The sequence below is a fragment of the Grampus griseus genome, assembly GCF_964374135.1.
Source record: "Grampus griseus genome assembly, chromosome: 6".
In the NCBI taxonomy this organism is placed as follows: domain Eukaryota; kingdom Metazoa; phylum Chordata; class Mammalia; order Artiodactyla; family Delphinidae; genus Grampus; species Grampus griseus.
In genome coordinates, this window is record NC_139000.1 from 74861522 (window position 1) to 74876178 (window position 14657).

General features: G+C 43.3%; 1 protein-coding gene across 3 annotated transcripts in view; it reads right to left on the reverse strand.

Moving 5' to 3' along the window:
* Positions 1-14657, reverse strand: part of MOB3B (MOB kinase activator 3B) — a 209376-nt gene that overhangs the window by 121996 nt on the left and 72723 nt on the right. For all 3 annotated transcript variants that reach the window (XM_082656522.1, XM_082656524.1, XM_082656523.1), the window contains exon 2: positions 8409-9025. In XM_082656522.1, coding sequence (XP_082512648.1) covers positions 8409-8826 — 418 coding nt within the window. In that variant the 5' untranslated portion in view covers positions 8827-9025. The remainder of the gene's footprint in view (positions 1-8408; positions 9026-14657) is intronic.

Sequence of the window (14657 nt, forward strand, 5' to 3'; positions counted from 1 at the left end):
TGACTATCAACTGGAGATTCTCCCTTAATTCACCACTGCTCTCCAGCCCTAGGATCCCGGGCCAGACAATATAGAAACACTGAAAACCTATTGCTTAATGTGAAGAATGTTTCCTTTCCCTGAGAGAGAACTAACAACTCCAGTTCGTCTCTCCATGAAGACAAACATTTTAACTTCCAAAGGCCTGCTCTAAAGATCAATTAGACATATCACTAAGGAGGTATTCACACACTAAAAGGATTCTTTGCCAAGCTGTCTTTAAAATTCTCTCTGAGAAATGAAAATATCAGCCAAATGACAGAAATTCAACTGCCTCACAATTTTCAGGAAGCTTCTGTTCTGTAATATGAACTATATAGCATGAGTCAATCAATTTACACTTACGTAGTAGTAATTAGTTCACCATGTGTCTACTTGATGCAGAGCGTTATGCTGGGTGCTGCACCCTGTAGCAGAAACAAGAAGGTGGGATTGGCTTTGTGCAGGCCTCATATGCTATTCATGTGAACATCTTCTCAAGTTCCATCCGGGACCCACCTGGTTCCAGCCGTCAAGGCCAAGCTAAACATCCCATGAATGCTTACTATTTCTTCTAAAGGTTCCATAAGATATAGCAGAAGATGAAGGGCATGTGAATCGACTCCACAGCCAAATACTTGAAAGAAGTATGGGTTTTCATCCTACCTTCTTTCCTTTCTTACCTTAATTCACCTGACGAGTCTAATTCATCACACTGATACCATGTGATACTGAGGGGATAACATCGAAAGCATACCTAGTCTCTGTCTCAACACTGTGCTAAGTATTTTAAATGTAGCACGTTATTTAATTATCTCAACAGTCCTATGAAGTAGATCCTTTTATATGCATTGTACAGATGAGCAAACGGGCCCAGAGAGTGAAAATTTTCTACTAAAAGTTGATAACTGGGATTCAAACTCAGGTCTAACAGAGACTAATGCTTTTGATCCTTTTTACCAACACCCCACCTTCCCAAACTGGCTCATCTTCCCACAGCATCCATTTCACCAGAAGACTTAAGAGAAAGACATGATTACATGAAGGAAAACATGGATAGAATTATCATTCAGAATATGAATTTAGCATGAGTTTTTTTAAGATGAAACACCAAAACGTTCTTATATGCAGAGGCCTTAACAGATACTACATGTCCTAAAACCTACAAAGGTCTTTTAAAAGAAAAGCTTGAGATTCACTCTCCACACGTGGAGATCTAGGGCAGGACAAAAACTCAACCTCTCTTCAAAATGACACTGTTTAAGGGTACCTTCTCTATCTAGAGGAGAGGCAGAGACTGGTGGGGAGGGCAGAGAGAGAAGGCCTCTGGTGTCAGGGCCGTGCTGATACGCCCTACTCAGATAAACAAAAACCTGTGCTCTTTAAATGTCAGCTGGCACGTCAGTGATAATCCAGCGTGCTCTTGGGCATCTCATCCTCACTTCAAGTGGCTTATGCAACTGTTCCTTCCAACTCCATGTCTGTTCTGGACAACAGTTCTGGTTAACTCATTTTTCTCCATCCCACTGCATTGCCGGATGCGTTTCCACATCCCCTAAGGCTTAGGTGCTGAGCTGGCTTGCCTATCCACGCAGCACTGACCTACGCAAGGCAGCCTTCGTTGACTAAGGTAGGGCACCATGTCCACAAGCACCAACCGAGAGAAAGCAGCATATACCCCCCAACCCCCATTACAGCCTTTATTTTTCATCTCTGTTTTCCACTGAGTATCATATATCCCAGTTCCCTTCCCAGCTGATGCTGAGATGTAACGACTTGTCATTTGAGATATGGCTCATTAAAACTACACAGCACGAGTAATGGAGACCTCAGTGCAGGTGGGGACAGCAGGTAACTAGCCTTAACTTACAGGGCAGTCTCTAGGCCCTCTGGGCTCCCCTCTCCACTCCTTTTCTCTACTGCTTCTTAGCACACTGGTGGCCCTCACCATTTTCCAGAGGTATCTCTTGGGATTTGTTGAGTGGGGTGGTTATTTACCAGTGTTCTTATTAACTCAGCCACCAAGTCACTGCAGTATTGGGTTAACAAGGTGGAAGTAGGGGACTGTGTCCCTCCACAAGACCATCAATTCGCCGGCGGCCAGCGGGGCTGAGGAAGAGTGGAGTCAGCTGTTTCTGCATGGTTTCCATGAATAGACAACTGAACACACTAGGGTAGCATCAGAATCTAGAGAAGGCAAGTTCTTACCGCGAGCAGAACTTTAAGAGTTCCCATCAGTAAGGACCCAGTTTGCATCGGATGCACCGCCCTGTCTGTTTTCACATCCTTCCCTGTGAATGCTGGGTTTATCGTAGGACATTTCCTAAAGAAGATTTAACATGTGATGCAACAGGTAGGGGTAAATCAAGGGTATTGTTGATTCTGAGCTAAGAACATCACAGACACAAGATGTTGGAGTAGCTGAGAGCACAGCCTGTAGAGTTGGGCTACTTTGGGTCTGAACCCTAGCTCTGCTTGTGTGACCCTAGGCACGTTACTTCATCTTTTTCATCTGCGAAATGGACCTCATAATACCTGCCTTACGGGGTTATTTTACAGATTAAACGATATGATGCAGGTAAAGCGTGGAGGGTAGTATGTATTCAGAAAATTGTAGCTTTATTATGATGCCTTCCCAACGAGTAAATTCTTAGGGGGCCAGTTTATCAGATCCCAAAGGCAAAACATGTTTCCAGAGTCTTAGAAAAACTTGCCAGTTCAAAAGGCGATCTTGGAGGCTTCATTCCTGGGCACTGAGAACTATTTCCCCAACCTCTTGAGAGGTCAAATCCAGGGCAGCTCACCCAGCACTGATTTTAATGAATGGCTTGTGTCAGATGTGACTAGTAAGCTATCTCCCCTCTTCCCCAGCTAACCTGCACCCAGTCTCTGCTGAGGTTTGCCGGACTGACACTGGACGTGGGCACATTCAGTACTCAGTCTTCTGAAAACCAAGCAAAACGATCCTTCCTAGTAGCTTTCTGTCCAAAGGGTTAAGTGTTCATCCCTGACACCAGGAGTTGGTCTAGCTCCTAGAGAAACACTGAAATTTCCCAAAGTCTTGGAAGGTATTTATGACCCCCATCAGAGAGCAATTCAGCAACGATTTTTTAAAAATCATGTTGATTCTCTTACAATGTGTCTTGCTTTTTTCTGGGGATACCGTTCAGAAATCATCTAGTGGGATCCAAGAGTTTTGGTTGACAGTTAAGTAGAAACGTATGCAGAGAGAGAGGCAGCTGACACACATTTGTTTTTTAGCACCTCTTATAGGGGCTTATGGCTCTGGGCTGGGTGTTTTTACTCACACTGCCTCATTTAATCTTTACAACAGTCCTGTGAGATCAGAATCTTTACACAGAGAAACGCAAGCTCAGAGGTTACGTGTTTACCAATGTCACACAGTATCTTGTAATAGCTGAGCTAGTCTCTGTCTACAAGCCCAGGGCTAGTCCTACCACACTGTAAATATATTTTGTTGACATACATGCTGTCTTACCAGTGTTACATAGATTTATATAAAAATAAAAAACCAGGAGGGAGACAATAGAAAAAAAAAGTTAAAATTTAAAGGCTAATTATAGACTCGGTTCCCCAACATCCCATGTCTGAAAAGCTCATCCCTATGGACATTTTTATAGCCTTATGTTTCCTGCCACAATATTTTGAGAGGATGAAACTCAGCTGTAGTCTCATGGACACACTCCTCAGGCATTTCAGGGGTGATTATTTAAAATAGGGGCAGGGCTTCCCTGGTGGCCCAGTGGTTAAGAATCCGCCTGCCAATGCAGGGGACAAGGGTTCAAGCCCTGGTCCGGGAAGATCCTACATGCTGCAGAGCAACTAAGCCCGTGCGCCACAACTACTGAGCCTGCACTCTAGAGCCCGCGAGCCACAACTACTGAAGCCCACGTGCCGCAACTACTGAAGCCCATGCCCCTAGAGCCCGTGCTCCACAACAAGAGAAGCCACCGCAATGAGAAGCATGCGTACCACAACGAAGAGTAGCCCCCGCTCACCGCAACTAGAGAAAGCCCACGTACAGCAACGAAGACCCAACACAGCCAAAAATAAATAAATAAATAAATTTATTTTAAAAAAGAATCTTATTTAAAAAAAATAATAAAATAGGGGCAAACAGAAACAAAGAAAAGAATCAGTTCTTTAAAATTTATACCGAAAATCAGCTTTTCTGAATTTTTTCCCACCCTAGACAACCTCCTAAAACCATGATTGAGAAGCCTTTCACCACATGAAGGAAATTTGTAGAATACCGATTCATGCTATAAATGGTAGTGGGTGACAAGGGCATAGATTTTTGGCCACTTGAGCTCAAACCCTGACTTCTAAATGACTGATTAGCTGTACAACCTTGGGAAACGCTTTGCTTGTTTAAATGTCAGCTTCCTAACTGGTAAAATGGCATATTTAATTCATTCAGTTATTATAAGAATTAAGAAAGATTAACAGTAGCATGTATAGCGCCTGGCACTTAGCAAACTCAATACATGTGAGTTCCCTCCTGGCTTCTCTCCCTTCCTTTGCTTCCTCTGCTTGCTCTCCCCTTCCCTGACACCCATTTATTCTAAAACCATAGAGGTAGGTGAGATCATGTCATTATTTTTTAAATTCCTCCTGCTCAAAGACTTTTTAAAAACATGAGTTGGAGGAGCGCTAAGTTTTCCACTCCTTTTTTTCTGTCAGATGTGAGATTTAAGTCCTATTATATAACAGAAAAACAGGGAACCTGGGGGCTAGAACATAAAAATTATTGTAATTAGACAGGCAATGGAATTTGAAAAAGTGGGTGGCTGTGCTTTCTATTTTTCAAACGTTACCTCTAAAAGTGGCTAAAGAGATACAATCAAAGAGGAGGTGGCCCTTGCTTCTGAAGTTACTGCTGTCTTGGGAACTTTTGCAGGAACATCTGTTGGCTTTTTAACAAAGGAAGCTGGGAAGGATCAAGGGAGACTGGAGGAGACTCTGGTTCACGAGGGAGCCACATCTGTTTGGTATTCTCCCAACTGAGAAGGCTCGACTTCTGAAATAGCCCGGGTATCCGAGTTAAACCAGAATCCAGAAACAGATGAAAGTTTTTCTTTCCTCCATGTTTCAATGGTAGAGATCAACAGCTGTTTATATCCTTTAATACCTAACTAAGGGTGAAGCCTTCACATCTGTCTGTATTTTCCGGTTCTAGTTCCTCGGATCACAGTGGGGAGGAGGGGAAGTTTCAAACCCTCTCAATTCCCAGGCAAGAAGACAGAAATATGCCCAGGATTCAACGCCGTAATGTGAAGCAGAACTCCCAAATTTCTCATCCACCCAGGGTCTGCTGTTGGCTGGGAATTCCTCTTTTACTTTATCCTGACAGACATCTTGATCATTTCCATGATAATGACTCATGGCAGCACGAAGATCAAAAAGAAGGAAAGTAGGCTGGAATCAGGGGGAGGAAGAAGAGGAGGAAATGAATTCTCATAGAGAAAGCGGCTCCCAAAAGGCAAGTTCTTGCAAAGACAGCAACAGTATTATTGTCTGAGGACAAATAGCAGAGGTGAGCAGGATACGAATGAAGACCCTCAGGGTGATGGTGGATGGTGGTGGTTTTTACTGACCCCTAACATTTTAACCTTGGAAAAGTTAAACAGACAAAATTAAACCCTGTGGAAGGCAAGGTACGGGAAATACCCAGGAATGGTGATAAAGAGATTCAGAGACATTTGTTTAACTTCACTTTGATCACCAGCACCATACACTTTATAAAGATTATTTTTCCATCCATCCATCCATCCATCCATCCATCCATCCATCCAACAACTTATAAGGCACCAGGACTGGACTTAGTGCTGGGATATTCAAATGCATAAGACATATTTTATAATTTGAAGGAGTTTATATTCTAAAAGATGACAGTCTTCACAGAGGAGATGGTATAAAGTTCATTTTTTAAAAAAAATTTTTGGTCATGCCACACAGCATGTGGGATCTTAGTTCCCTAACCAGGGATCGAACTCGCGCCTCCTGCATTGGAAGCACGGAGCAGTCTTAACCACAGGACCACCAGGGAAGTCTGAGATGGTATAAAGCATGCATAAGAATTCACTAGAAGGGGCTTCCAAAGGAGAGAATGACATGGATAAAACCGGAGAGGTAAGAAACAAACTGTTCCTGGGGAGGATGAAAAGCATTCTGGGTGGTTACAATAAACAAGAGGGGTGGGAGGAGCTTACCAAAAGTACAGATTCTTAGGCCTCACCTAAGAGATTCTGATTTAGTTGTTGAGGGGGAGGACCAAGGAATCTGCATTTTGAGAAGAAGGTCCAAGTAATTCTGATACAAAGAAAAGTTTGACAACTCTATACAGATGAACATTTCCCAAAAGATGCTAATAGTGTTCCATTAAAAAAGAACAGAAGAAGAAGGTACCAGGTTCAAATTAAGATACACTACTTACTAACATATTCTTTTCTTGGAGATGTATAATGCACATTAGTATATTTAAAGTCCTGCAGTAAAGAAATCAATTTCACTCTGCATTTCCCAAATTTATTTTTCCATGGGAGAAAAAAGAAAATCACAGTGCACCTATTAAGAGCTCCCAAAACACTTTTGTACCGTGCGGCACAGATTGGGAAGAGCTGAAATAGAGGATTCTGATCAGGTGAGTGTTCCCCAAGCACACTGAATGCCTAAGGAAACCATCTAGAAAAAGAAAGCAAAGTCAATCGCTCTGGGGGATCTGGCGGCATGCAGTGATTTCCTCCAAGCAAAGTCTAAAATCACCTATGATGTTCTATTTTCCAGGGAGATGGCCAGAAGCTTCCTCACTCTTAAGTAACACACCAGGCTCTGTGATGTTATTTCTGGTCAGCAACTCTATGTGGTAACCACAACTGCCAGAGAGAACAGAAGTGCCCAGAGTTCAAAGCGTCAGAGAAACAGAAGGGGAAGGGCAGCAAGGAGGGATCCTTGCCCACATTTATTTACCTTTACTGCTGTCGTATGTTCTGCAGAGTCATTGGCAGTTGCTTGTAATGCTTTTGGAAAAGACAAATTCCTCCCAGCTCCAGAAGAAGCCTCTGACAGTCAATGAAAGTGCAAAAAGACATGAACCTAGGAAACTGCTACTCCTCCAAGGCGCCAATTATACAGCCAGGGGAGTTTCTGAAACCTTCCTTCTTCCTCATATGCTGGTGAGCCAACCAAGGGGGGTTGTGCTGCCATACACCCCAGTCCCTGCCCTAACAAGGGCAGCAGAAAGTATGTGAGGAAACTGGACAAGTCAACACGAGGATTCTGAGCAGTTTGGTTTGTGTGCTGAACGTTTCAAGATGGACATACTGCCCTAATCAATTTATATACATTTTTTTTTCTGGTATAAACATAATTACTTCCATACAGCCCACTTCAACTTTCCATATGCCACATGGGGACACACATGCCCCATCTAAAGGTGATTTCACCAATGTGTTTCAAACGCTTTTTTTTTTTAATACCCCGACTATCTCAGAGCTTTTCAATAATATTTTCCAGCAGCATAAGTATTTTTTCAACCATTCCACAAATAGTTCCTGAGTGCCTAAAAGGTTCCAGGGCACCATGCTAGGTATCACAGGTACATCAGTGCAAAGAAGAGAATGCTCACCCTTATTGAACCTAAGGCCCTAAAAACTGAATTCTGAATTCAACCTGCCAGGCTTGCAGATTCAATGATCAGCAGCATAAAGAAATATAAGAGATAGGAAAGGTCTGGTCTCTCCCCTTGAAGAATTTTATGGCTCAGAGCACAAAGCAAACAAAAGCATTTGCATTTCAGGTGTCCGGGTTGGTCTAGCAGCTACACAAGGGTGCAGAGTTAATAGTACAGACTGAAATTAATACCTATGATCTGGAGAGGGGAGAAAAGAATGCCAGGATCTTATTTCTCCAAAATGCTAACTGCCTGTTTGCTTGATTCCCAAACAAATCCACGGATTCTCACACTGGGATTTCTTACCCTGAGAGATGAGTACCAATAATTGCACCAGAGTTAATGTAACTAGCTAGTTAATTAGCTCCAAATTAAAAATTTTACCAGGAGCTCTGGGTGGGTTCGGAGTCTAATCCTAATGAAGCCAATAAGATCAAATCCAACTTTTCATCAAGCCAGTGTTTCCCACTATTTAGGTCTACAAAATAATTCTAAGTGGTCTACGAATGATTTTTTTTTTCAATAAGGTCCTTAGATCCGGAAAAGGAAATTGCTGCTATGTGAGTGATGGAATTTAGGGAAACACTGATATAGGTGCTATCCGGCATTCAAAGGCAGTCCCAGAAGAAGCCCCTGCAAACCTTCCAAGCTTGGGTGGGAAGTGACAAAATAACCAGAAAGCTGGTCATGGACTTACCCACACACGTTGGAAATATGTCCTCATTGTTGATCTGGACTTCAATCCAATCCATGAGAAGGTTCATGTACTGGGGGGCTGGCAGTGCAGTCGGCTTCTTGTACTTGAGGTCATCCTGCCACCGATACTCGTATTTGGGGCCCCCTGACATCACAGGGCAGGTCCGCTCAGTGCAGAACTCACAGATGGTACCGTAGATGAGGTTGATCCGATTGAAGAAGTCCACCACGTGCACCGCCACCCAGTCGTTCTGGTCCTCCCCGCTGGGTAGCTGCACAGCTGCCCTCAGGTCCACGCCTGAGTTGAGGGATGCCTGAGCCCGTTTGTGGAGTTCAAACCTCTGCGTGCCAGGTTCAAATTTCCTCTTCGGCCGGAAGGTCTTGTCCTTGTTGAACACCTGCTTCAAGGCTATGGACATGGTCTTCTCCTTCTCTTCCTTCCCCCTGCAGGAAGCAAAAAGGCAACTGGTACTTTTCAATGAGAGATCACAACCCAACAGGGTTTTCCACTGCCAGCCCTCTGGCCCCAGTCTTGCGGTCTGCAGCTTTCAATCTCTTTTTAGACAGCCCCTTCCATCTTCCTCTTGAATGATTTCCAGGGGAACCTCATGTTTCTTCCTAAAGGCAGGAGAGAAAAGGGTTTGCATTTAAGAAATGACAAAGGCTTAGACCTGACTTCCATCTCACTTCTGACTGTGCCCACTTCCATCCAGGTATAAGGACATGGAAGTGAAGCCAAACCCCTGAGAATCCGGATTGGTGATCAAATCATATGACCAAATAGCCAAAGGAGGAAAAGTATCACACCCTTTTTCTTCATGGCCTTGATCAAATCTCTGGAACTTTTCCCTGTGTGATCATAGTTTCAATGGACTGCTCCAAGGTGTTAAGGATGAGCATGTTAGTCAATGACACATCCCCATATGCTCCTTTTTAGAGCATCTGCCCCACCCTGCCACTTGCCCCTATTGAGTAAGCATAAGGACACTACCCCCATCCTCCTGGATACAGCTGATTGGAGCAGGGGTGGCTATCACACCCAGCAGGCTTCCCCGGGAATTTCGAATCAGGATCCAGCCTTTGTTAGGCTTTATCCCTGAGAAGTGATGAAAATTGGGTCTGCCTGACGCTATTTGCAATAGCCAAGACATGGAGACACGGAAACAACCTAAATGTCTATCGACAGATGAATGGATAAAGAAAATGTGATATATACATATACACATATATACAATGGAATATTACTCAGCCATAAAAAAGAATGAAATAATGCCATTTGCAGCAACATGGATGGACCTGGAGTTTATTGTACCAACGGAAGTCAGTCAGACAGAGAAAGACAAATACCATATGATATCACTTATATGTGGAATCTAAAATATGACACAAATGAACTTATTTACAAAACAGAAACAGACTCACAGACATAGACAGCAGACTTGTGGTTGCCAAGGGGGAGGAGGGATGGGATTGGGAGTTTGGGATTAACAAATGCAAACTATTATACATGTATAACTGAATCACTTTGCTGTACACCAGAAACTAATACAACATTGTAAATCAATGATACTTAAACAAATTTTTTACAAAATTGGGTCTGCTTGAGCCCTATTTGGACCATGTGTAATACAGTTGAGAAAGCTGGTCTGCAGAGAGGGGAGGGAGGAAAGGGGGAGGTGTTGAGGAGAAGAGGGGGAAGAAGTGAAGGAGGAAGAGGAGAGAAAGAAAGATGCCGTATGCACAGACAGAGAAACAGAGCCAAGGGCACAAGTGACCACAGGCAGAGGAAGACAAGAGAAAGAGAGACAGTGGGGAGAGAGTAGCTTCTTTTGTTCTTGATAGCCTTATAGGAACTGGTTCCATTTCCTCTTGAAGCCTAGTTGTGTTTCCAACCCTTGGGACACATATATTTTTCTTGAATTAGTCAAATACCTCATTTTACTCCAGCTAACTTGAGTGGGTTGTTTCTTTCTAAGAACCCCTAACTATGACAGCACTTATCACCCTTACAACATGCCATCCTTTACATCCTAAATAGTGCTTTGAGGCACTATCTGATAAAACTTTCTGTGATAACGCAAATGTTCTGCATCTTTTTTGTCCAGTATGGTACCCGCTAGCCACATGTGGCTACTGAGTACTTAAAGGGTGGCTAGTGTGACTGAGAAACTGAATTTTTCATTTTATTTCATTCTAATTAAATAATTGATTGACTTAATTAATTAATAATCCAAAAAGCCACATGAAGCTAGTGGCTACTATACTGGACAGGGCAGCTTTGAAGTCTTAAGTGCTCTCTTCTCCATCACCTCATTTGACCCTTTTAAAATTCTGGTGTGATTTATAGCAGATTCAGAATAGGTGTAGTAGATTTGTAGTAGGTATCATTATCCCTGGGTCTCCAAGAGATAAAATTACTTGCTGAACAAGGTCCCATAGTGAGTAGGGACACGGCTAGGATCGAAATTCACTTTTTGATTGCTAGCAAATGCTCTTTCCACGTAGCCTTACATTCTAAAAAGTGATGCTCTTCAACCTGTCCCTCCTGCTGGTTCATGAAGCCCCTTTACCTACAGCTTCTATCCACGTATTCCCCAAAGACCACAAGTATCGACTGGCTGGAAGTGCAGACGATGTCCTGTGGCCTGGAAACAGAGAGGAGATCACTGATCCATTCATGGGTCAAACCCTAGCAAAATGAGCCAACAGCTGTGGCCGGAGTCAGAAGAGTCCATCATGGCATCAGTTAAAACGGACTTGAAGCAGGATCCACTGATCCACTCCTCTGTTACGCCACACTCAGACACAGCTCAGTGATGCATTCAACCTTAAGTTATTCCGGCAAAACAAAAACCAAAAACAGCTAAGACATTCCGACTGCCTCTCACAGGCTCTGCGCTTCACTCAGAACTGCTGATTATTCAGCTGAATGCCTCTTCTGGCCACTCCCTGCAGCCTCCCTGCAGCCTTGGTCGGCTCCCTCCCTCCCTCTTAAGCCCACCCTTCTTCCTATTAGGTTTTCACTGCAAGGCCATATTATCAGTGAGGTGTTCTTGTCCCTCCTCACCTGGCCTCGAGTGTACACACCCTCTCAAAGAGATCGGAAAAGCGGGTCATGTGACACCCTGCCTTTGGCTGTCTGTGAAATCACATTCATGGTACTTCAGAAGATCACCAGGAAGGTTATCACCACACAAACTCTGCACACTGTAGCAATCTCTTCTTCAAAAGAATACCATCCCAGGGGCTTCCCTGGTGGCGCAGTGGTTGAGAGTCCGCCTGCCGATGCAGGCGACACGGGTTCGTGCCCCGGTCCGGGAAGATCCCACATGCCGAGGAGCGGCTGGGCCCGTGAGCCATGGCCACTGAGCCTGCGCGTCCGGAGCCTGTGCTCCGCAACGGGAGAGGCCACAACAGTGAGAGGCCCGCGTACCGCAAAAAAAAAAAAAAAAAAAAAAAGAATACCATCCCAAAGGCTTAGCCTGCCTGAAAAGAGACTTAAGAAAGCCGAGGGCCTTCAAAGAGCATTTCCAAAATAAAAATATAAGATAGAGGTTGGGAAGATAGGGAAAGGAGGACGAGAACGTTTATTTTCTCTTAAAAGAGACAAGTCCCTCTGTATCGCAAATGTTTAATTACCCAACAGCCACCCCCTCATGTCTCCAGTAAATAAGACTTGCTGTTCTGTTATTCTGATAATGAGGGTACCATCAATCAATTCCCACGGTGCTCAGAGCAATCTCATCACCTTACACGACCCTCGTTATCACTAATTCTGCTGTTTCCCCGGGACCTGGCATGTCTGGGTGCACGGACACCAAAGTGGAAACCTTCCTCTGTACCAGTGCCAGGCTCTCATGGACACTACCAAGTCCCTCTGGCACCTCTGTTGAGAGCGTGTGAATGAGACAGATAATCATAGCAAATCCTCCTAATCCCAAAACCCACCAGCGGCTGGTACTCACTAATATTTAAATGTAAAAAAAACCTTGTTTGAGGTTTGGGAATTTTTCTTCCAGAGATACTTAGAAAACAAACTTCAAGACATCAATCTCTTGAAATGGATGGGTGTTTATTCAAACTTTTAACCAGCTTTAAAGTCACTCTTCCTTTTTGCTCCTGTATAACAGGCTTACCTGAGGGAACAGTCATCTTTGTAAGATTATTTCTCAACCAAGTCCCTTAATGTGCTGCTCTTGGCTACCATTTATTAAACTCTACTATGCACCGGATTTTTACATATATTATTAACATTTTAATCCTCACTACAACTTTGCATGATGGAGGATTTTATGACCGTTTTATATAAAAAGAAATTGAGGCTCAATCATATGAAATAATTTTGCAGAAATCACAAGATTAGTAGATGGTAAGGCTAAGTTTTGAATCCAGACCTCTCCAGTACTGAAATATATATGATTTTTTTCTCACTAAAGTTGCTTTAAAATCTCATGAACATCCTTATGTTTTCAAAGCCCCTTCACAGGTAGATGTCAAAGCTCCTCACAAGCCTGTAAAGGAAGCTAGAACAGGTGGTATTATTATCTCCATTTTACAGATGAGGAAACAGAAACTCCCATCTCCTAACGCTGTCCCCAATGTGTTCATCATTCTAACATGCTCAGACACGTCTCTCCCGGTCAAACTTCTCTGTCTAGAATAAAGTTTTCTGGAGAAGGGATAGGTTGGTCAGTGGGCCCCTGTGTTTAAAGACAATGGCATTCCAGGATGGATAAAAACAAATTCATCACACCACTGAATGACTGAACAAAGAGGCATGTGTCCGTGTCTTTATCTGAGCGTCAGATGCTCTACTGAGGCAGGTACACAAAAGAGTTTTGAAGTAAAAAGGCAACTATATGAAAAGGCAACTATATGAAATCCATCTATATGGGGATATATGTATACATATAGCTGATTCACTTTGTCATACAGCAGAAACTAACACAACATTGTAAAGCAATTATATTCCAATAAAGATGTTTAAAAAAAAAAAAAAGAAATCCATCTAACCTTACTTTCAACCCAGAGCCCCAGCAGGACCCTTGCCCATAATTGACACTGTAGGCTTATTACATGGCTAGAGCAGTGCTTCTCAAATGTGAACATGGGATCTTGTTAAAATGCAGGTTCTGGTCCAGTAGGTCTGGAGTGGCGCCTAAGAGTCTGCGGGCCTAACAAGTTCCCAAGTGATGCCAAATCTATTGGCCCACGGATGACACTTTAAGTATCAAGGCCTGATCTAACTAAGAGAGCTTGCTAGAAATGCAGACTCTCAGGCCTCTCCCGAAACCTAGTAAACCTGAGTCTGAATTTCAACAAAATCTCAGAAGTATATGCTTTAAGGAGTACCGGGTTAGTGGGCTGCCCTACTGGCTGGGAAAGGGGATGACTAAATAAACTTCCGTTTGTTGTTTTGTCAACAGTTTGCTTCATAAACCTAGTTATCAGCTGAGTGTGCCTGCGTGTATGTGACAAAAACAATGAGAGACTCAGTGTTTTGAATGCAATTGCCTTGACAGATAGTGACAATGACCAGGTCTCTTGATCTGCATTGATTTGGAGAGCACAGCCCCAGAGCCCAGGAGCTTCCCAGCGAAGACCTTGTCATAAATGCCAGGTGAACTGTGGCCGCTGCTCCTGCCATGGCAGCCTCAGGCACAAAAGCTGCTTTGGCTAAAGAAAATGTGGGACTAGCAACGGCACTGTCATTATTCTCTGTCTTTGTCCAGTCTCCAGAAAGAAAAGAACAAGTCACCAGCTTTGCCCCGTGGCTAAAAACTATAGCAAATTCTATGTTATGAATAACACCCACTACAGTGCTGGTTCTTAAGAAATGTTTGAAGCTAACTGCTCATTCAACCAATAAACCTTCACTAAAGGGCCAGGCACCAAGGACACAAAGTTAATTAAAACTTGGGCCCTGCCTTTGAAAAGTCCACGGCTTGCTGTCTAGTTTTGAGATCAGTTCATGGGCTTTTGCTTTTTTAGCTGCAAAATTAAATGCCCCAACATGGATCATGATGGGATTCCTTCACGGTATTACTCAGGTTAGGAATGAAAAAGACAGTGAAGAGAAAAATTCTCTTAGATTTCAAGTAAACAGCATACATTTATTCAAATAAACAGCATAAAATTGACAGGCGCTCCATGTGTTCTCCATATTTTCTGCTAAATAGATCAATTATAGCAATAAAACATGTGCACTATAAAAATATGCAGAAAGCATTCAGCTGGGCTGCAAGGGAAT